We start from the raw sequence: 24,022 nt of genomic DNA on the forward strand, positions 1-24,022 counted from the left end.
GTTTCAGCCTTTTGTTTCCTGTCCAATTTGCCAGTGCAATCAATTTTTGAGATTCCTACACCCCGATATTTTATATTTTCAGTGTGCACATTTGCTGGATTTTCCCATGCAAATGTGCAAGTTTTCGCGCCGCTCGTGTATGTTTCATGATTTTGAATGCAAATGCAATTACTTAGCCACAATAAACGCATGTTTAAGTAGCAATCTGTGCATACATATGTAGCTCAAAAATTGGTTGTAGTGGCCAGGCATGTTATAACTTAACTACCAATGAAATATTTGTTTAAATTACCATATGCTTTACCATATAACTAAGCTAAAAACGCTTTTAAGTCAGCATTATATAGCATTGTTTTAGATATGAAAATGACAAAGTATTGCAGTATATTGTGTATTTTTTTCCAAATTATTATGAGTACATGCTTTTTCAATTTGGGAATGCAACAACACAAGTAAAAATTAAATAATTGTAAGTAGGAGCTTGCAAATTTAAATGTATAGTTTAATTATCTTGAATTTAATTAAACTTCCTCCATTCGTGTGAACAGCACTTCCGATTCCTGCACGTTACGACGAAGTTTTTGCTGCAATTTCAAAACCAAGGAGGCAACCACTGCGCAGAAATAGATTTCAAGAACTGAAATTTGTATTAAAACGAAAGTTAAGGGTTAAGAAGGGGTATACACATACTACTACTACTTCTTTACTCACAAATAGAAATGGTAGAAAAGAGAAAAGTCAGCAGCTCGTCATCTTGCATGATATCATTACAAGTGCTAATTAACAAGGTTATAACCGTAATACAAATCCAAAGGACGAGACAGGATATGTGACTCTGGAAAGAGTATAGTATTATGTATTATTTGAACTCGTATGAAAGCTACTTACCCATTCTGCACCTACAATAAGTAGCACTGATCTGAAGATAGTCAACGAGATTAGTGCTTTTTGGAAGAAGAGGTTAGTTTCAAACATAGGCGTTCTCATGTTGGGTCCCAGCATATCTCCGTCCGGTTCCCTAGTGACAAGCATCGAATCCGGTGACTCCGTAGTTGTGATTGTGGTCTTGACCTCCATCTCCGACAAGTAAATGCTGCACATTTGTAGCACATTTACCAATGCTTCGAATCCGGCGATCAAATTGCAGCCCGTTTTCAAGCTGAAGAAATAAAAGCAGCTATTCAGTGGCTTTATTCCATTGATATTTTCATTAAGTCGGGTCCAGTCATTGGGGGAATTCAGAAAATTTCGAATATACGCCATCCTCAACCGATTTCAATAGATTACTGAAATAAATGCCGCTAAACAATTCGTTGCCAGCCTACTAATGAACTTTTCATCGATAGCCTGTGATTGAGTTTTGGGTTTACTTCCGATTCGGTCAATCGGAGTTAAGTGCACAAGAAAATCCAATTTGATTTATACGCTGCGGCAGGGAGAGCCCCAAAGTGAAGGAAAATCTAAAACAATTCAATTTTCCAAGTGTTTCAGCCAGAAAGAGAAAAACAAAATAAAGGCAAAAGCGGACAACAAAAAATCGCTTCCATCCTGTTCCGCCAAACCCTCCGGTACTTGTTCAACTTGTTCCGCCCGATTCGATGGCACAATCAGTTGCCCATAAGCGAAATTCCTTTACTGATTTCCTTTTAAAAGCATTTTTCGAATTGTCTTGACTGCGAAGCAACCACTTGAGTCAGTCCGTTCGACTTTCGTTCCTTATTCCCTCATTTCAGTTTCATTTCGGCCCTGTTTCAAAAATGCCCGAAGCCAAGTCGTATTTCCCATTTATTTATTATTGTATGGCGTGCTGCTACTGCAATGACATTTTGCTGCGAATATCCCTTATCGGTTGCCATCCGAGCCAATATGCTTGAATTATTCCATTTGGCTCGAGAGTGGAAACTCATTCAATTAATTAATCGTATTGTGACTGGGAATTATTTTTACTGATTTAAAATGCACAAACGGGCCACCTGCAAAGCAGATTAATTTCGCAGAACTCGAGAAGAGGCTTTCGGTCCCTAGGATTTATGGTTAAGCATGTTGCCGCGCGTCGACTGAAGGTCAAAAGCTGTGCTCCTTTTGTAAAGGGTTAATTTTAAATTTATGGCCCTGCCCACACTAACTTATTCGAGTCGAATCCTTGCCCAGGGACCTACGACAAATCCGTAGGCCAATCGTGACGGAAGCACACAAATTTGCACGTTAACCGCAACCAAAGCTACAATGGTGGTGTGCGTGGGAGTGTCTCTTTCTGCGTGCGTGTGTGTGTGTGTGTGTGTGTGTGACGAGTGCTTGTGTGGGTGTAGGCTGGTGTGTGGGTGACACGGTGATATTTCTCTGGGTCCTGACACGTTATCTGGGCGACGACCGTGTTGGTTCCTACTTTATTTTATTGCTTTAATAAATATGAAATGCTCTTACTTTTTTTTCCGGACATTCGGCATAGTTTTGCTTTTTTCGCGCCACTCACCATTCCCCATTCACCACTCGCCCCTCGAGTGCCACCAATTAAGTTGCCCAAATTGTGTTCTTCTTTATGACAATCCTCTTAATCTTAATCACGCGACTTGATGTCCACAAGGAATTGATGCCCGCGCGTTGAATAGGAATATTTATACGCATGCGGTTCTATAGGTCCATGGGTCTATGGCTCTATGGGTCTATGGGTCTTTGTATTTGGAAGCATAATTTGCTCGGGCATAAATTTTAATTAATCATAAAAACGCTGGCATAAAAATGCCAACAGGTCCTGGCAGCGTTTTCTTTCTTTTGCTCAGTTCTCGCGTCTCAATCCCCTGCAGCCTTCGCCTAGCACATTCCATCCAGGAATTCATATTCATGTTTAATAATAAATCACAAGATGCCGCCGCTGTTCGCCAGGAGCTGGGGATGCCCGGGGGCAACTGCGGTTGCATCCTTGGAATCCGCACAGAAAAACACTGGGAAGGCATCAGACGAAGGCGAAGTCAAATGCCAAAGGAAGCCCCAGCAAAATGGCGGCGGCATAAAAGGATTTGCGGCTAAAGGCAAATTTAATTAAAGACATCAGCACCGCCTCACACACAATGGCGCTGAATCAGGAGCAAATCCCTTAGCCTCAGCCGTTTTAATTGCCCACTACCTGTTCCTGTTCAGTCTGTTCAGCAGTCAAGCGGCCAAAAAGGACGAACCGAACAATGAACAATGGGTATTCATTTGCGAATTTCGGTATCAATTAACCGACCGCCCATTCATCATCAGAATCGTATCTAACGGATGTATGCTTCAACTAATTTAGTGAATGAACACGAGGAGAAAATGTTTTGCAGTTCTGCAGTTTTACACTGAAGGTTCTCGCTGTTGGCTGATAAATAATTAAGTGGCAGGGTCACAGCCACCAATGCAAATAAAAAACGGTGAAGCAAAGTGAGTCGACTTTGAGGTACCCTGTAAAATGTCATGTGTTAAATATCTTAAGTCAAGCGAAGTATGCTCCACGGCATTAGATACATATCTTAGCTAAAACTTTTACATTTTCTCTTACAAAATTAGAAAAAAAAAATATAAGAATTTTTTTAAAAAGTCAACTAATGTCCCAAATGCTGATTCTAAAAAAGTTGTAAATGTACACTGCTGCTTTTACTGGAGGCCAAGTGGGAGTGCCTTCGGGGTCGTTTGGCTGAAACTGATGGACACTTGGACAGACAGATTTTTGGCCGCTTGGCGCTCTGGAGATTTCACATTTCGTTGACGCACGAATGGCACGAAAAACAGTTTCAGTTTTCAGTTTCAGTTTCGATTCCTGGCACTCGCCATGGGTATCTGGTATATGGCATATCTGCATGTGAGTGTGTTTGCATTCATTAAAATTTCATTTGAAAATCAGCAGAAATGCTGCTCTAGCCTCTTCTAGTCATTTGTTTTGCCAGCCACGAGAACTTGCCATTGTATTCCCCTCGGATAGCTGCTCCTTGGTAGGGAAGTATTCGCCTGTCAGCAGGAGCCAAGTTGATGGAAATCTGTGAAATTGGTAGAAAAAGTGCAAGGACAGGCAAATCGTAAGTTGATATGCTTGTGTCTTGAATATTTTATTGCTGGAGAGATAAATCTGATCCGCAACTGAATACATGTGCCGAGTTTAGCACTAAGCACAAACTAAGTTTCACTCGCATTACATGTAAATTAAATATTCGTAAGCACGTGAAATAGAGACATAATAAGAAGATATGTCTTCGTCTCTAAAACATTAGGAATCTAAGGTGTTTTTATATATTTAATGTGATTAGAATTTTGAAAAGCAGTCTTAACGAAATCTTTTCCTTTTTTAAAGCTTCAATTTTTACTCGCGAGTATGGAAGTTGAACTAGATAACAGTTTGTGTTGCCATTATTAATTTTACTAGGAAATGGCCTTGCTTTCGCTCGCTGTCGTTGCAAATCGAATAACATTTTTATTCTTCCCTTGGCGATTTCGGTGGAATTTACGATTGCGTCAAAAGTATGCCATGCTAGCCAAGCCAATAAAGTTCACTCTTTATGGACGGAAAGGATTCGTTTGAAAAGCAAAAACGACCTAATGGTTTTAAAATTCGCTCACCCACTAATGCGAACCCTTCAAATCCTTCAGCTTTTGCTGGTCCTGCGAAGCTAACGGCTGTTTATCTGACATTCATAGTTTATGCTTCGTGTTCTGTTCACCTTACTCAACAAGATAAACGCAGTCGAAATTCCCTGGGTGAAATGGGATAAAGGAAGATGAGCAAAAATATGGCTAGGAAACAGGGAAAACCACGATAGCAAAGGTGGAGGTGGGGCGATGAGCCAGAGCAGCAATGATAAAACTAGTAAAGCATACAACATTGTTTGACTTTGTGGATTTGGTGAGGCATGGAGCAATTCCACTCGTACTGCCACCCACTTTCTACTTTCCACCCACTTTCTACTTTCCACAGGGCGCCTCAAAGCATTTTTGGCAGTTAACCCGTAAAGATGATAAATGCGAATGTCTTTGCCGTTTGAGTTTGAGTTGTTGCAGTGCCTACTCAAGGAATTTATGGCCATCCGAAAGACGACCATTACAAACAAAGCGACAAGGAAAACAATCAGAGAAAATGGAAAAACGCGAGGCCGAGCTGCTTGAGTTTTCTTCTCCTTTAGGTGAGATTGACAGAGCAGCTGGCCACTGCATTCTCCTGCCTCTCTCGTGGCTCTGCTGATCCTGGCCAAACAGAAAGTCACATTAATCAACACTTAAACGTTTAATTGCCGTACATTAATCTTGAGGTTAAGCCGCCTCCATTTGGCCCCCAACTGTCAATTTTGGCCGGTTTGTGTGGGTGTGTTCTTGTGGCCTTTTTCCGACTGCCACAGCTCCGGCATTAATTGTGTCATTTGGCAATTAACTTTCCGGCCCCGTTGGAAAACGTTGGGGTGACAAATTCGGGGCTCGCCGCTTGTAAATATTGATGAGCCGCGGCTGCCACGAGGTGGCGATGTGGCAAGGAGGCGAATCTGGTCCAGACCGAGCGGGCCAAAACCGTTGATGGACCGTTGCCAAAATTATGTTCGAGCTTATGCCGCTGGCTTGCAGCTGTCGCAGTTTTGATTGAAATATGAGCCTAGAACTGCCAGCGATGTGACCTCAACCGCGCTGGAATGGTGGAGATGCGAGTGGGGGATGGGCAGTGGGCAGTGGAGAGTGGGGAGTCCTGGCTTTCGCGACGAGTTAATTAATTTCCACGTTGACATTTCACTCTGCTGTATATTTAATGAGCGGGCTTTGGTTACGCCTGCGGTTTCACTCACTCACCGACTTTCCTCTATTTATTTGAATCAGCGCATATTTTCCGGGCTCGCAAATAAATATAAATTATGGCTAAAGCTGATACCCAAGATCATGATTTGTGTCTAAATGTGGGTATTTATTTAACTTAAAAATTAATGCCATTAAATAAATTCTTATTTTATTTCGCTTCTTGATATTGATTTGCAATGTTTCAAAAGCTGCGAGTCACAACCGAAATCAAGTGAAAACTCTTTAAAACAGATCTTCGTTTAAACTCACTAAAGTTCCAAATTTAGTAATTTAAATGCATACACATTTACCAAATAATATTTAACACCCAACTTATTATCTGAAATACTTCTAAAGTTAGACTCCTAATTCCAGCACCTACCAAAATATGTGAGTAATTTATGCTTACAGTTTCGCAAGCCCTTTTTCATCAACATATATTCTCTGATCTGGCTAAAAAGGTTACAGAAATAGTTGCGGCAAAAGTTGGACCAAAGAGCCAAATAGATGTCTAAATAAATTCCATAATTTCATTTGGCCAGTGCATATTCAATAAGCAAAACTTTGGCCGTCAGGAAAATAGAATAATAACGTTTACCAGCCGCATAATCTATATCCATCTCTCTTTCCGCTCCGGATAAGAACTCTGTCCGTCTCTTTCTGCGGTGCAAGTGCAAGTACATGAGTGTATTTGCCTTTGCTAGCTGCATTTCGCCTTCAAAAGGAAAAGTTTTGCACTATTTGCTTGGCACTTGTCTTTTATTTTGCCTCACACTCACTCTTGCTTCCCCCTCACTGGCTGCCATTTTCCTGCGCTTTCTTCGCTTTTTATTTTCCGCTTTTTCAATTTTTATTTATGCAAATAAGTTTCGCCTGCCATTGTTGCCCGCCGCTGCTTGTTATCGCATAAGGATGTTGTTACAAGTTTACTACTCACTCCGCTTCCATCTGGGCCGCCTTTGTCGTTGTCTCTATATAGTATGTGCTCATCTTGGTCTATTTTTTGGTACGTTTTTTTTTTGTGTTTTGTATTTCTCTGTATTTTCTTTTTGGCCAGGCCAGCATGTATGTAGATGTTGGCCACGGCTGGCCGCCCACGACAAGTGTTACGAGTGTCAGTAAAATAGTTGAATAATGGCAAATGGCAATGGCAGAGGCAAAGGAAAAGGCAATGGCAAAGGCAGAAGTGATACTGTCTGCTCTTCGTTGTCGAAAGTTTAATTATCACTGTGTTTTCCCTCTGTGTGCCATGTGAGCTTTAGTTTGCTGTTTGAATTTTAAACTTTTCCCTCCCAATATTTTTTTCCAACTGGCATTTCTGTGGTCTGAACTGTAAACTTTGTGCATTTGAACTTTTTTCCCCTACCGTCTGGCATTTTTTGTTGTTGGTTTTATTGCTTTGGTAGCAGCAGTATTTGTTGCACGGGGTGGCAGTTCATTTCTGTGGTCAATGGCCATTGCATACTTTGAGGCAAATTCGAAGAAATCACGCATACGCCATGTGCTCGGCAATTAACTCGAGCGCCTGAGCATTTTGTAATTCCCCTGCATCAGCCAGGCAGTCATGCCAAAAAATTTCCATATTCATGTGCCCACCCGACACACACACACACTCACGCATTTTATCGCAGTTGCAATTTTTTTGCCTGCCCACAGCCTCATGCATTTTTATTACTGCTGTCGTTAGTGCTTTGCATATATTATTAGGAGGCGGCTGTGCAGCTGCAAAATGTGTCCTGTGCCCGTGATGGTGCCTCTGATTGTGCCGCCCGCATATTCCCCACTTCCCATTCCCCATCCCCTGCCCCTGTGCCCATCAGGAGCAGCGTGTGCCGCACTCATTTGCAGCGTTTGAAATATGCCAAGGAGCTGCCACAAATTTGTGTGCCGAGAAATCAATGAATAGCTGCACAAGAAGAAAAGCTTTGCTCAACTTCAACTTGAAAAGGTTGAAGCTAGCTCTCAAGGATTTAAACTTTAAATTTAGTGGGCTCTTTTCATAGAAATGTTATCTCTCTCTGACTTTACCCTTTCCATTTCAATAAGAATCATAGGTCTTATAACACTTTTCTTCCAGTGCAGTGAATTCATTTCCCCCTAACGAAGTACTTCCATCACTGCTATTACTCCCATTTCACTTCCTTTCGGCCTGAAGTACCTTATGGAGCAGTTGGTGTTATGGGTGTAATGAAGTACACCACCCGTAGCATTTCTCAGGACTGAGCCACTCCGTCTATTTCAGGTGAATGGCCACGTGATGTGCATAGACAAACGGATTTGCATTGATCGCGGCTGCAAATGAAAAACGTGGGGGCCAATTGAGTGACACCATCAATTTGCGATAAATCAATGGGCCACGGCACGGCCAAAATGGCTGAGCTGCAAGTATGCATGTCATTTAATCTCTGCTTTCGCTGACGTCGTGACAACTTGATTGCGAATCTCACTCGGATCGTTCGCTGCAATTTGATTCGCTTGGGCTCGCAGTGGCAGTAATCCGCTCCACACCGCTCCAATCCGTTGCATTTGGCTGGCCAAAAACTTCGCGGCACGTTTCTCGGCTGCAATTAAAGCCTCGTTTGGGGGAAACTTTACGGTGGCCAAGTGCACGGCACTAGTCTTATTTGAAATCCCATTTCCCAGCTCCTATCGCACATGAAAATATGCTGGAAATACAATAAATGAGGCGGAGGTACGAGTAAGTGCAACTGGTACAAGGCCGAATGTTTTTCCACAAAGCGCAGAACGTGGCGCTTTCTTTTATACATTTGGTTTCAGGTACATATGTACATATATATGGTATGGTATGGTTTGGTATAGTACCATATCGCCATAGCACTTTCAATGGCCGTTCGGAAATGTGCGAGTGCTACTAGCACACTCGAATATCTGTGTGTGTGTGCGTATGTATGCTTGAGTTGCTTTTTCTGTGGGCGTGTCGCATTTAAGCCGCAGAAATCGCCCTGGGGTCTACCATCTTATGTGCCTTTAATAGAAAACGAGCGGAAAATCGCTTATTATGCCGAAAGGAAATAGTTGCTCTTCTCATTCTCCATCCTTAGCTTTCTTATACTTTTCCGTAAAATGTGCCAGCGACAGCGGCCGTAATTTAACTTTATATATTTCTTGGTCTTAGCCATGAACCTATTTTATGCAAGATTTGGCTTTTCAGCAAATGTAGGCCAATGCAAGTGGGGTTTTCACATAGCTAAACTGCTTAATTGCACGGGGAATCGGAAATCTCCGAGTGGCTGAAACTTATAGTTTCCAGTGGCTTTAATTGGATTCAAATCGTCATCGATTTGTGTACTATAGATCAGCAGAGGAAAAGTTTACGTGTCTGGCATAGTTATCGTTTCATTTCCCATTCATTTCGCTGCTCATTTGCCTGTGAACACAAACAGCACACTGGAAAAAAAGTACATCGCACTAGCCGATGGTATACACTAATTCATTGTGTAGTTTCGTTGGCCGAGGTAAACAATTTATTTTGCGATACACAATGGAACCTTGTTAAAATGATTAAAAATCAATTTGATTATCATAAATATCAATTTTTTTGGATGTGCGAACAATGGCCAGGAGGGGGTGGCAATTGGATGGGTGGAAAATGCAGCTGGCTGGTGTTAGCGAAAATATTTTCAAAGAAAACATTATTCGTGCTTTCCCCTCGCTCAGCTCTGCTCAATTTATAAACGATTCGTGCGGCAAATGCATTGGCATGGAATTTTAATTGGATGATTTTTGGCCGGGGCCACGTGTTGGCTAAAAGGAAAACTATGTGCCATAAACATATGTAGTCGCAAATGAGAGAGACGGGCTGCTAGTGAGTTTAAGCAGCTTTGCTTGCCGACAAATATTTCAATGTTGTTCCAGGCGCTGTGCTGCCAAAGATAATCCCCTGGCTCAACACATATTTTATTGGGCGTGGTCGTGGGCGTTTTGGGTCCAGGCACGAACAACTTCCATTTCCACATTGGCAGGCCATAAACGAGCTTTGGACGTGGAGAGTGTCCTGCCACACACACACTCACTCGTGCGTATGTGTGTATAATGATGTGGTCCTGCCAAGCGTGAAATGTATGACAAAAGGAGCAAAACAAAGCTGGCGAGTGTTAAGCTAAAAATACATGCACATAACGCACACGCAGCCGAACAATGGCCAAAGCCAGCAAAATCAACACCCAAGACCAGGACCCAGTAACCAGTAACCAGGACCCGAGGAGCAGCTGCTCAAATCCAATAACAAATTATATGCACTAGACAATTGGTCCTTTATTGCGACAGCGGCAAAGGCAGCGACAACGAGGACGAGGACGAGAACGGCGACTTTTATGCGAAAAGTGCAAAATGATTTACGATTATGTTGATAAAATGGCTTAAATAGTATTTTCATTTCTTGATGCTCGAGTGCACTTTGTGGCATCATCTCTGCTACATATACACACACACACACACAGAGACGCACAAGCCGTATCCTTACACCCACACACTTTCAATTGTCTGCTGCGGCAAAAGTGCCGTATGATTTGTTTGCGCTTAAGCAGCGACGACAGCGAAGCAGCTCTTCCTGCTGCATACTTTTCAGCGCCAAGATTACACACATATGCGTGGGTGAGCGCTCTCCACTCATGTTTGCGGGTGTGTGCGCTTATGTACGTCCGTGTGTGAGTGTGCTTTGTACGGCTTGAAATATTCATGGACTTGACGCTCCTTGGCCTGTCCTTTTCCTATTTATTTTGCTTTTTACTTGGCCAAGCTTCACTTTAAGTTCGCCTGCCAAATGTCTTGACTTTAAAAAGTTTTTCCCTTTTGCATATGAAATCTTTTCTGGGCTACGAGCCCGGATCACTGGCCATATGCAGCCAGCATTGGGTACGCTTATGCCAGCTCGGGCTGAATAATAAATGCGCAGGACGGAGGAAACTCGATTTTTCGTGTTGGCTTTTATCCGCAACTTTTCACTGCACTGCTCAAATTGTAAGATAATAAATATAATAGGTTTCGGGAAAAAGTTATGAAAGTTACAAGCAAAAATATGAAGTCTATCAGCATTCTCAAGATTAATAGCTAAAATAAGTATTTATTTTAAAGTATGCTAGCTTAAACCAAGATTATTTTTTCTGTGTACACCATTCAATCCTCATGCGTGTGCAGCTGCATCAGTTCTTATTGATTAAGCTACTCTAAAGGAGAAGAGCAAAATACTCGGGAATCTGGATGCAGAAGCGATGAATAAAATATTAATGCAGTCGCTTGGCATAATTGAATGAAACCGCAAACATGTCGCCGAAGAGTTCATTTCATTTAGCAGCTGTGCGTTGGGGTTAAGACGCGTTGAAATTCACTGATATATTTGACACAGTTCTTGAGCTATTCTAAGTGGGGTCTTAGCTCTCTGGCTGAACGTAAAAGCCCTATACAAGTAAATCCAATTACTTTACACACACCCTAAGCCTAACGCGCAATTGAGTTTATGTGCCTGGCTAAAAGGCAAATTGCCCGTGAAATTATGGCAAACACTCCAACTTTCAAGGTCGAGAAGGCGCTTGCACAGCACATAAATCACATGTGCCCAGGGCCTTGCAATCAAATTGTTGCTTATTTACTATTATTTATTATTATGATTAGATCTGAGTGGTGCCTAAGTGGGGTTAATATTGGAAAGTAGGCACGATAAATTGTATCTAAACCCTTAGACCACTCGCATGTGAATTACTGATGGGCCTAAGAGGTGCAATCGGACTTGAAATCGGGCTATAGCCCCAACAACTGACCTGTCAACTGGCTGACCGAATGAGTGAATGACTAAATAACGAAATGACTGACTGACTGACTGACTGATGGACTGGCTCTAATTGGATTTTCGATTTTCTACTTGTTTCACGCACGCAAGTCGCCCTGTTGACGTTGTTTTTGCTCTTGCCGTCGCTGATGGCGATTAACTTAATTAATGTCACACACTAATGACAACTCAATGCGATTATGCTGACATCTGCATTGGCCATTGTAGCGCCCAAGTGGCGGACTAAATTAAATTGAGAAATTAACAATGAAGCGGCGAACGACGCGAATAAATTCGAATTTCAATCGGCAATCGAGCTCGAGTGGCGAATGCGATTAATAAATGAATAGCTAATGAGTGTTTCGCCCACATTACGCCCCCACTCCGCCGCATAATCGCACCAATGTTGTCGAAAGGATTGACTTTTAAAGCCCCTAATTAGTCGATTATGAATTGCTGCGCCAACAGTCGAGCAGCCAAACAGAACGCCAATCGAATGCTAAAACAAACTAATTGAGATTGGGCATGGCAAGTGAATGGCTGGGCCAAATGACTCGCCTCTAATGTTGGCAGGACTCCTGATCAGGTCCTTTGTCAGTCACACTTGATCCATTTTTCGCATTCCACTTTCCGCCATCAGCAGCAGGAGCAGCACGAAAAGAACGAACAGGAGCAGCGGTTGCAGCAGAAAAAACAAACATGCTGTCGACTCTTCAGTAGTCCAATTGAGAATGCAAATCTGTGCCCCAGTTGCACTTAGAGAAAACGTTTTGCTCATTTTTAAAAATATCAAAATCAGCTAAAAGTATGTGTAATCATTCCCTTTTAACTGCACAAAGGCTTGTGGCAAGACTTAAATCATGACACACAAATTAAAATTTTTAATTAAATTGCTGCCAAAGTCTCAGGGATGTTCGTACATCACAGAACCAATTTTTTTTGTTGGTTCTACCAACTATGACAGTGGCTGGGACTTTGCCTCCTGCTGCTGTTGCTCAATCATCGGCCAGGCGGGATGAGGCCTCGTCATCGCCAGCTACACTAACAGCCTATAATCGCAACTTAACATGCTAACAGCGGAGGCCCAGAAGTAGAAGGCAAGGACCAAGGACCAAGGAGCTGGGGGTAGGAAGGGGCTGAAGCATCAGTGCAAACATCCTTCACATGCCGGATATCGCACAATCTCGAAAAAAAAAAAAAAAAAAAAAAAAATAGTGAAACCAGCTTGACAGGCTGCCATCCAGCTGCTAGTCCTGCCAACCTCAACCTCATCGCTTCCGAGTGCCCCATGTTGCACTAAATGACTCACCCACAGCCATACTCACACACATACGACATTTGGGAGGCAGGGAAAGGATGTGTCGAGTGCGTTGCACTGAATTTTACAGCTTTTGTTTCGCCGCTCGAGCTGCTCTTTCTTTCTCTCCCGGCTGAGCTTGTGTTTTATATGCGTTTATCTCTCTGACTGCCGCCTTTTCGTATTGTTTCCCCTTGTTGCACTGCATCTGGTGCCGAGCCTCCTTCTCCTTATCCTCATCCATCTCCTTACCATTCTCCTCCTTCTTTTGCTTACTGCTCATCCCGCTTTGCTTATTGGCAGAGAGGTCCTTGGTCCTTGTGCCTTATCCCTTGTGCCTGAGCAACGTTTACAAACATCCAGTTGAGTGGCTCTGAGTGTCATTGTTCTTGAACATTTGAACATGTGTTGTCAGTGCGAGACCTGCACAGCTGAATGCGTTCATGTAAGATAACCATCTATCGTCCTGTGCACTGTAAAAAAAAAAACTTGCCATTCACCGCAAGGCATCCATAACTCGTAACGATATAACTTTCGCGCTTATAATGCAGAAGCATTCGCTGCAATCTGGTTTCATTAGCATAACTTTTACCATCTCCACAAAAGTTTAAGCGGTGGCAACTTTTTTAACCTTTTACAGGTTCTCAGCATTGCCTTTTTTATCTACGTTCCCAATGTTTCATAATTAAAATAAAGTGCACTTAATATTTCAGTTTTTTCATTTGACAGCCTGCCAAAATCATAAATAACATCTTAAATTATTGAATTTATCTTATCTTTATTATTTTAAATGCATTAATTTCCTTTGACAGTTGAAATCTATATAATTGATTTTATATTGCAGCTTACTTAATTGATGGGATGTCTTGTGCTTTCGGTTTTAAGGGAAAAGAAATTATTTTTTGTTTGATTGTACGGCAAAGAACCATAGACAAATTTTGAATTCCCTTCATAATTATATACAAATTTTATTCCTGTGTAGCCATTTTCTTCTAATCCACTGATTCTGCAATCAGATCGTCAGACTCGAGCACCTTACTGCCTCAAGCCAAAAAGCGATTTGATTATGACAACGATTTTGGCCATGTTTTAATTCGATGTTTCGCGGCTGAACTTCCGCCGGAAGCCACTTTGGCCGCCAAGCGGAAAACTTTTGCCCGTTGTCACCTTGTCGCCTGGCTGCTCACTTTGCCAATATCTGGCCAAATCCAATATAGCTGCTGCAGCTGCAGCCAAAGTGGGCGGGTTGAAGTGGGCGGCCGAGGGAGAAGTGCAACTACAACCATTAGCATTTGACAGAAGAATGGAATAGAAGTCAACAGAAGTGCGGGCCAAGTGAGCCTCTTGGAGGGAAAAAAGGCGAAATGGGAAAAAATATTTGCGCCACCAGAAATTGACAACTGTTTGCTTAGTAGAGAGTGTTTGCACCCCCTGGCCAAAGAAGCCAAAAGAGCCAGAAACCGAAAACCCCACCGAACAAATCCCTCCGAGCAGCCGATGCAGCTGGCGCTGAAAGCGGAAATTTGACACTCTCGTTCCCACTTTCACTTTCGCTTTCACCCGCAGGGCCATAAACAGGGGAATTGATGGCAATAGTGCTGGACGGACGGAGGGGCAAGTTCAGGGGTAAGTGCGAGCGTGGCAGTGAGGAAGATGAAAACATTCCATTTGCTAGAATGTTGCGCGTTATATCAGCTTACGTTTTAATGGCAATGCCGCTGGCTCTTCTTGGCAGTCAATGATATAGTTTCGTTAGCCATTCGCCGGAGCAGAATGTGCCATTAGATGGCAGCTGAAACAAAGGCAGCAGGCAGAGGAGGTGCAGGAGGAGGAGGTAGTGCCACGATGGAGACATCCATGGTCAAACTATTTGATTACCAATTGCTTCTACTGGAGCAGAAGTAGAGGAGTGCCAGGGATATCTGATGATGGCTTTTAATTGCCGCATCCATTTCAAAGCGCTAATGCTGCAAGTTGGTCGGTGGAATAAAAAGAAAATGGCAAAACGAATGGAGAAGCGTGAAAAGCGCTCACAGAAAAACGTTTCAATAGAACAATGTGTGTGTGTGAAGAGATACTTAAACTTAAAGTAGCGAAGATAGAACTTCGCAGACTAAAGCCTTTACCCCTTAACCATTTAAAACCCGAAAGAGGACAAATGAATCAAATGAACACTACTGTTATTAACACACACTTAAACACAAATATCTGGCAAACAATCCATGGGCACAAACTAGTACAGCATTACGCTTGACCTCGTCGAAATTTAATCAATCATCTTAAGTTGCAGGACTCCATTCCCAAATTGCTTTCTGAGCCACGAAATCGATTAAGAACTCGACCGAGAAAGTTTTGCGGGCACTATCTCTTCAAATCTGACTAGTCCAAAAAGTCTATTTTGTTGTCCATAAATTTGTAATTCGTATTTCCCACTACAAGCCACTGGAACTTTTGGGGAAAACAAACTTGCCATTGGCAGGCGCTTTTCCGGCAGCGAATCGATAAAAAGAAATGACTAGCAGAAAGTGTAAATAGAACTATTTGACCCTGGACAACATCATAAATATGTCACACCGAGACCAAAAACAATTTGTCAGCAAGGGACGGGACTGAGTTAACATATAATAATATTATGTCGTGCCCGGAACCCGAGCTCCAGCCCTCAGCACCACCAACTTTAATCAATAAATTGTACTATTATTAAACCCACACCCACAATATCGCCTGCAGTCGGTAGCTGCATCTTGTGTGCTGTATGTGTGTGCTGAATGGCGACCCACAAATATTTGTGAGCTGCTTGTGGCGCACTCGTAACGATGCCCCAAAATATGAGTCCGACAAGGACGTATTTGCCAGGCCCACAGGCGGAGATACCCGTGGAAGCCGTAGTCGTGCACATGCGGGTGCTCCGGCCACGTCCACATCTTGGCCGGGAATGTGTGTTCCGGGGCCTCTCCTTTTGGCTTCGTTACGCTAACAAGCTGCAGCTGCAGCCCGAAAACACTTGGCGAACAAGTCCTAAAATTTAGGAACTTCTTTCAATTTACCAACGCACTTAAGGAGTTTCTACAATGAGCTGCAATGGTGGAAAAGAGAATTTTCTTTCGTTGGCTAAGACTCATATCATTTTCAAAACATAATGCGCTTTTAAACAAGGCTTTTAATAGCTACTCTCTTTTATTTTCGGTTAACATTATGGTTGTTTCAAAACGGACCAGTTGTATTAAATTTTTTAATTAATTTTGATGTTAAGGCTTAGAAAAATTCTTTAGGACTGCCTGGACAGATTTTGTTTAGTGTATGGACCGTGTGATCCTTTTCCGCACATTCTACTCCCTCGTCTGAGGGCAAAAGCCGGGCACAATGTATGAAGGATGCCAGCCAGTCCTTGCGAGCAATTTGTGAGCCGGGGTGGTAATGCCGAAGCCTGTGTGTCCTGGCCTCTTGCTTAATTTTACATCAAATTTATAACTGACTTATTGGCACTTGGCACTGGGATTATGCCTTCCAGGCGAGCACTTCCCAACCGAACCACTGAGGAACTGCTCGTTCGCAAGCCATTACGTATACGCAGTGTGTGAGTGTGGCTGACAGGGAATAGGGAAAGTTTTTGCTCCGCCGGGGGGGTGAACCCAAGTTGGGCAAACTGAAGAGATCAGGTAGATGGAAATTCAAATAGTGTGGCTGGGGAGTCGAGAGCAGGAGCAGAGACCCAGCCCAGAAATACTTCATTTATGCAATTTGCAATATTGGCAACTCAGCAACACGAGTGGGCGCATCGCATCGCATCCCATGGCTCGTCCTTTTTCGTCCACGAATCCTTGATACTCGCTACACCGCTGGCAGCTGTCGTCGGTTTTGGTCTCGCTTTTTTTTTATCAAAAGCAATTTTGCACTTTCTTTGGCTTGGCCTTTTAATAAATTCCACCAAGCTTTGCATTTTCAGCAGTTTTCCGGGCAGCATTTCTCCGCCCGGCTATTCTACAGCCACCTCTGCTGCTGTTTCGCTCCTTTTTTCTTCTGCTACTTTTTGCGCTTTGTGCTGATTTTAACACTTTTCGAAATTTCCGAGTAGGCCACGAAATTGGCAGGGGGCACGGGATCTGGCTCCGGCTCAGGCTGAGGCTCAGCCAGATACCAGAGACCAGAAACCAGAGACCAGGCAACGAACCGAATCCGGGTTGAGTTTTGGCAGCCGCCTCACCTTCGTTTTTTGCTGGAATTTTAATGAAAATTTAAATAATTGAAAACCATGTTGCAAGTGCGACAGGCGTACTCCGCTCGCTGATAGTGTTGCATATTAATGAGAGCAGCTTCCGTTCCGTTCGCCAAAACGCTTTAAGGGTTCTCGGTTAAAGGGATTTGGCAGGTGACCAAAAGGCGACAAGAAGTGTTTTCCCGCCAACTCCTTGGCTGCAGCTTGCACAACGTTTGACAATGACAAATGATTACTTTTATGGCCGCGACCCCGACGGCTCAGCAGGCAGAGCACTAAAAGTTTCTTCTCGGACGAACTGAAACCCCAAGCGGGTGTTCAGAAGCACAGAAGAAAACGAACAGGAGGTTCTTCATGAATCAAATTATATACTTTTCTGATTATTTTAAGAAAGTTTTTGTTCCGCGGCAATAATATTTGGTACATTTTGTGGAGCAACCAGAGAGGCACTTTTTCAACCGAGCATAATCTGATTAAGTTCTCCTCAAAAGGAGACTTAATACTACTTTTCGGCACTAAAGGCAAAAAGCACGACCCGTATGCTTTCCGCCATTAAGTATATAAATTATTCTCGGTAATTAATGCGCTATTTAATATGTTTTAAATAATGCAAATTGTTGCAGCTTTATGGCATTTCGCAACCATATTCGTCGGGAATACAGTTTATTGTTGGATGAGAGATACTTATCCATTAATTCTAGTATGAAAACGTGATAATGCATAAATATCTGATTTTTTCCCGTGCAATGGAAACAGGTAAAGTGGTGGGCGTAATCAGGAGACTGCCGGTGTGCTAAGCAAGGTGCGACATCCCGTGAATAAGTGTGTGTGCCAAAGTGTTTTGGTGTTGGTGTGGCTTTGGCTTACGTCCTGACAGGAAGTGGTCTCGGCTACTTACCACGCAGTCGGGTCCAACACTTGCCTCTATTTATACAGACAGGAGATCCTGGCCGTCCGCCTCCCGCCGTTCGGCGACTTTTACCTATCCGGCAGTATTTCTTCCATCCGGCCGTGTCCTGTTTACCAAACGAATTAAATTGTTCGCCTCGAGTGTATTTTGTGTTTTGACGCACAAACATGCCGCAGCAACTGCGATTGTTGTTTGTTGTTCGGCGCCACAGCCCAGGGCCTCCGAATTTGTTAATCTGTGCCACTCAATCAGCGAAGCCGGTTGCCAGCCACTTTTGCTCCCTGCCAACACACTAATTATGCACGTGTCAGTTGGGGATAAGCCGGGAGTAAGTGGAGCACACATCTCACCTAGAAATGGGCGGGATGTTGCTCGGCGAATGGCGAACTAGGGTAAACACGCATGCGAATTAGAAGGGAACTTGATTTATTGGCAAACAGAATGATATTTCATCCTTGAATAATGGGTGGCACTAGTAAAGCGTAAGCGATTAACAATTTCATTAAAATTATTTTTCGATTTTACTTCTTTAAATATATACAAGTAAAGTTTGTGCAAGCTTTTTTTTCCGCTTTTCATTTTTAATAACCTAAGGTCAAAACCAAATGCTCTTTCCATTACTGACCAAACTCATTAAAAGCACTACATACAACTTTGCATATTTGATTAGCTTTCAACAAATTTCTCGCATGTTGTGAAGAACCCATTAGGTGACACAAAATCTGAAAATGCAATTGTACATCTGAATTAATTCTAGAAACATAAACGGCACTTTTCACGTCTCTATCTGTGCCACAATTTGGGCTTATTAAGTTTCGCTGTCGATTGCCATTCAGGTGGGCCTCCCACCTGGGCCTATATGATTAACGATTGCACTCGCACACACACACACTCGCAGTGAAACAAATGTGACGAGCATTTGACATCAATTATCGCACCAGGCCTTAGGCAAAGCCATTGCTGTAGCAAAGGGTGGATCGGCAGAACCATTTGGCCACCCCCTCCTCATCCGGAGTGAGGTACGTGAGCCAGGGCCATCGATTTCCATCCATGAAGTTGGCTTAGCTTGTCATTGAGTAACACGGTTCGTGTTCAGGCAGTCAGCCAGGCAGGAAGCTCGGAACACAAGCCAAGGCCAAGTTAATTGATTTTTTATTAGCAGTCAGCTTGGGGTAACAAAACACTGGGTATATACATACACAAACACAACTCACCTGGAGGCCAACACATATGAAATTCTCTAACCTAAACTTTCATAAATCGAAGCCCATGTCATGCAAGTTTAAAGGATGGCATATAATGAAATTTCGCTGGAAATCAAACCATCAAGCACAACCATGTTCACAGAAAGCCAAGCACGTTAAATTTTATTGAAAGGTAATTATTGGAAAATGTTAAATAAACGATGAGCGAGTTGGGAAAAAATTCGGGTAACAACATCTGCAGTAATTTCGAAGTAAAAATTTGTAAATGGAATTAAAAATATAATATTGTTCTATTACGAATTTTATAGTTATTCAGAAAATAGTATTTCTTTAAATCTGGAGAGCTTCTGAGGCAATGACTTTGTAACTGACTGTTGCAGGGCATTTAGAATAGGTTCATAGGCGATTGCGTTTGCAGATAGTGGTTTCAGTTATTGAATTTCTACTGCGCTTGGAGTGGGAAAATGACAGGGTTTTTCGTTGTGATGAAAAACCGCAACGAAATAAAAAATTGACAATTTTCAATTTGAGTTGCGGAAATATTTTGATTTCCTTTCTGGTGGCGCACAAAAAAACGTGGGAAATTCGCCTGGGCACATATGCTGGTCAGGGGTATAGATGCGGAGAGAGAAGAGGCGTGGCGAGGTGCTGTGTGCACTGGCTTGTCCCGCTTGTCGCAAATATTTTCCGCTCCATTTCCCGCAAAGAAAGGTGGAGAGGAAGGTGGCGGAGGAGCATGAGGAAACCTGGTCCTGTGGAGAAAAGCCACAGCGGGCGGCACTTTGTCAGCGCAATAAAAGTTTGCGTGTGAATTGTGCTGCCCAGAAGACAGAAAACGGAGAGCTTCAAGCTGCCGGCGGCTTAATCAGCTGGGAAAGGAGTCAGCAGGGTGAGGAGGTGTAAAGCGGTGTGAAGCGATGGCTGGAAAAGCGTTGTGGAGCGGGGAATGGACTCTGCTGGGCCTTGGGAAAAGCATGCACTTTAAATTATGCATATAATTCACCCGCTCGCCCCACCAAGTAATTAAGTAGATAGCAGCCAATGTGGGCCCTCACTGCGTATACGTGATACGTACATTATATACCCGCACACATTTGCATACATGTACGAGTATGCATATGCATACATGTGTGGCGTCGGTGTGATTCAGCCTCAAATGAGTATTTACGAGTGTGGGTCTACGGGGAGTACGTGGTCCTAGGTCCTAGGCTTGCCGGCGTTTTAATTAGAAATTCATGCGCCTAGTTGAGCAACCTCAGTAAACTTCTGTAAGCCCCGCTTGACTGACTCACTTCACTTGACTTGCGCCCACTCGAAAGGCGCCTTGGAAAAGAGAGTGTACCCGCATTCACCATTTCCCAGGCTGCTCTTGTTTTTCTTTTTGCATATTGATTGATAGGCAGCCCGAATGGCACGAAAATAAACTCAGAAATTAGAAGAGGGCCGTTGATAAATCGCTTTTAGGCTGACACGTCCTGGCCATTTATCAGCAGGCCAATAAAAACAGATTCAATAGATTGGCAAGGTCAGAGTGGTGATTCATTTTGCACATTCCGCATGCAAATTGAATTAAAGCAATCTTAATTACATCGGAGTGAATTAAGCTGTGCTCAGGAAACCGAAAACTTTTCTCAACCGCAAAGCAGTCAGCCTCTGACAGGACGAACAGGACGCAAAGGACGAACGGTACGAGCACGTATCCGGAACTTGTGGGGGCTTCGGGAGTAAACCGAGTATGTCATTTTATTGAATCAAAAACCACTCAGCTATTGAAAATCAATTTGTGCTGCAACAGCTGCGGAAGTCAGTCAGATTCGCAGTCACAGAAAATATCTGACATTGAGGCACCGCCCACATGCCATTTTCCGCCCTAACACTTGCAATAATAATAAAAGTACATGAAAAGCGAAACTCAGCACTCGCATTCGGCAGCAACCAGCACTTTGAGGTGTGTGATCAGCAGTCGTCGCACATAGCGCCTTTTAAACCATTTCAAAATCGAGTTAAGGGGACAAGGACGACCGGACCCAAGCCCACTGCCATTCACCTGTTTGTATGCAAAATGATGCGGCAGTGCCACTGAAAATTGATGGCAGTCACGTAGGTGCAAGGGAGCAAGAGCACGAGCAGAAAGGAAAAGCCCCAGTACAGGTGGGCAAGCTCAATGGGAATTTCCCTCGTTTTCCGTTTTGTTTTCAGCAATAAAAGTAAAATGTAAAATGCGAAGCGAGTGGGACAGAGATGCAAATTACATTCGGAGATGGAAAAGATGTGAGGATGCAAGTGTCATTACAGTAGGAATCAGAGGACATTTCACGCAGCTTAACCGACGCCCTTGGGGATTTTCCTTACCCACCTCGGCTTAATGAAAGTCCTTTGCTTCTCCTTTATTTTGGTAAGAGCAGCTTAGGGAGGTGGTCATAAAACAAAATGGGGCGTGTCCCACGCACTACCCAACGGAAAATGTGAGCAAAATGGAACCTGGCTGGCTAATGGTTAAGGTCTTCGAAGTGTGACCTCCAAATTCCGAAAACGAGTTTCAGCCTGAGCCGATTAAACTTATCGGACGGCCCAGCTCGAGTTGAGTTGCACAGCGTGTGGCCAAAGCAAACAGCATTCTGCAATTTTAATTGCGGCCAATAAATTTCACATCCATCCGGAGGCAAGAATGCGCCTTTACACATTTATTGAGTGCTGGGAAACTCCGGCACGAATGGCACGAGTTGCGGTTAACCAGGCCAGAGCAAATCAAACCGAAGCCGGACAGGTTTGACTTGTATCTGTCATCCGTCGGCATTCGATCTCTGCTCCCTCAATCGCAGTGGCATTTGTTATGGTTTCGGTGCGGCTGTTGTTGATTGTCAAACACAAACTGTGGCGCCTCAGAATTTGTGTCTCTCTTTTTACATCCTGCAGCTGGAACGCATTTGGGTATATATAGTTTGGCTTATGAATTTTTAGGTAGTTAAAGCAGATAAAAACAACTAGCAAGGATAGTACTCTTAAATATAGTACTATGTTTGCTGTATCATCATCGAATACATATGTACCTTTTAATGTGATCAATACATTTTAGTTGTTCAACTTTAATATGAAGTAGCTAAATATTATTTCCCTTAAAGTATGCAGCAAATTTCTCTACTGCCTTAAAAGTGCCGGGTATCCTTGCGTCGCTCAACTGTTTTTGGCTGCTGTAAGTGTCAGTTGCAGTTGCAGATGACACAAGCAATTTGCTGTCGCAGTTAATGAAAATTGAAAAGTGTTCGTTTGCATTACGCATACGCCAAGGGGTCTGTGCTTGTTTGTGTGTGTGTGCTCGTATGTGCTGCATCCTGAATTGGATCGATGATGCTTTGTGAGAGTGATGTGGTTGCATAATCGCTGTTCCACATTGCGCGCTGCACTGATCACACAGATACACATGGACCTACTCACACACACACGCGTACACAATGACACAGCAAGAGCAGCAACAAGCAAACCCATTAGAAGTTGCAACAGTTTTACACACCCCCTCGCACCACCCCCCGGGCGTCCTGTTTTTGTGTAGAGTCATTTTTGCGCTCAGAAGCACTCACTAAAACAAATAAACACTTTGCGCATTGTTTCGTTTTGACAAATGCGTGTAATTTACGGAAATGTTGTGTTTGTCCATTCCGCCGCCCCTCCCCTTCTTGGCGCTATATATAGCAACATATCTGCATGTATACAGGTATATATCGCCGCACTTCTTGTAGGCTAAATTGTCTTAGCCATGTTTGCAAAGCTCTTGGACTCCTTAGCCAGACTCTACTCTACGGCAATTAGTTGGAGCTGGGAAAATGCCATGAAGTGGGAGGCAGATGCAGCACCACACAAAACCACCCACCGTCAACATCCAACCGTGTCCTGCACACATTTACACTTACTCTAGATTACAAAGGCAGCAGCGGGCTAGAAAAATATAGGTTAAAACTGAATGTACGCTGGGTTTTTTCCTTTTATCCGAGCGAAACCCCCGCCGCGTAAAAGCAGCAAGGCAGCTCATCAAAGTGGCAATAAAATATGCTTTCATATTGCCAGTGCTCGAATGGGCCATCGTGGACCAATTGAAATGCTTATTACAGGGAGGATGGGGGCGTATCTGGCGTATCTGGCATATCGGCGGACTGTGGTTAAGCAGATCAGGCATGGAATCACAAAGGATGCGGCTTCTTTTGTTGCCAAGCGCGCTTTGTTGCGGCCTTAATGAGGAAATTTCCATTGGCCAGCTTGCGCTCGAGCTGGCAATTTACGATACCTTTGTGGTTTCAATCTAGCAATGGGCAACATAATTAAAAATTGTGACAGCCATAAATTTCGTTTTGGGTTTTCTCCTCCGAGACTTCAGTTAGCAGATAATTAAAGTGGCCGGAAAAAAATCAGCGAAGAGAAATGAACCAAACTCACACACACACACAGCGGTCTCTAAGCTGCCAACTTGTACTTGTTGTTTCACTTTGGAAAGTAGCTTAAAAAGCCAAGTGAAATCAATTAGGTCGCAATTTATGTCAAACTGAGAAAGGATGGTGTGGGTTTTGGCTTGCGCAGCACTTTAAGCCTTTTTAGTCCTGGCGAAGGCAACATTTGATTTTAGTCTGCCAGTGCAGCGGGAGCAGCAGCTGCTGCTGATTGCACTGCATAGGGCAAGAAGGGTAAAGAGCCCGATAGGGGATGCCCACATCCCTCACGGCCACGCCCCCATCTACGCCCCTGTCCATTTAGCAGCTGGCTGCGGGCTTTGACGTCCCCTTTTTGGATGGGACTTGGCCTGTTGTAAAGTGTCAAAACGTGTACTTGTCGCTGGCAGGATGTG

The 24,022-nt window shown here is 43.4% G+C and overlaps 2 protein-coding genes across 19 annotated transcripts in view; one reads left to right on the plus strand and one right to left on the minus strand.

Moving 5' to 3' along the window:
- The window catches only part of Stacl (Stac-like), a 70,789-nt gene that overhangs the window by 25,616 nt on the left and 21,151 nt on the right, over positions 1-24,022 (plus strand). The gene's annotated exons all lie outside the window — the stretch shown is intronic.
- Positions 380-1,312, minus strand: CG34188 (uncharacterized protein). Its single transcript, NM_001103856.2, has 3 exons — positions 889-1,312; positions 712-835; positions 380-637 (listed from the first exon to the last, which is right to left on the minus strand). Exons 1-3 carry the CDS (start codon positions 1,261-1,263, stop codon positions 522-524), a joined length of 615 nt encoding a protein of 204 aa, NP_001097326.1. The 5' UTR covers positions 1,264-1,312; the 3' UTR covers positions 380-521.

Source organism: Drosophila melanogaster, chromosome 2R (assembly GCF_000001215.4).
Source record: "Drosophila melanogaster chromosome 2R".
NCBI lineage: Eukaryota > Metazoa > Arthropoda > Insecta > Diptera > Drosophilidae > Drosophila > Drosophila melanogaster.

What these genes read in the sequence shown, in the direction of transcription:
- CG34188 (NM_001103856.2), bottom strand. Translation starts at nt 1,263, where the DNA reads ATGGCGTATATTCGAAATTTTCTGAATTCCCCCAATGACTGGACCCGA. An exon ending in TTATTGTAGGTGCAGAATGG is followed by an intron (nt 836 to 888) that starts GTAAGTAGCTTT and finishes TACTCTTTCCAG; the next exon opens with AGTCACATATCCTGTCTCGT. An exon ending in CTTTTCTACCATTTCTATTT is followed by an intron (nt 638 to 711) that starts GTGAGTAAAGAA and finishes TACAAATTTCAG; the next exon opens with TTCTTGAAATCTATTTCTGC.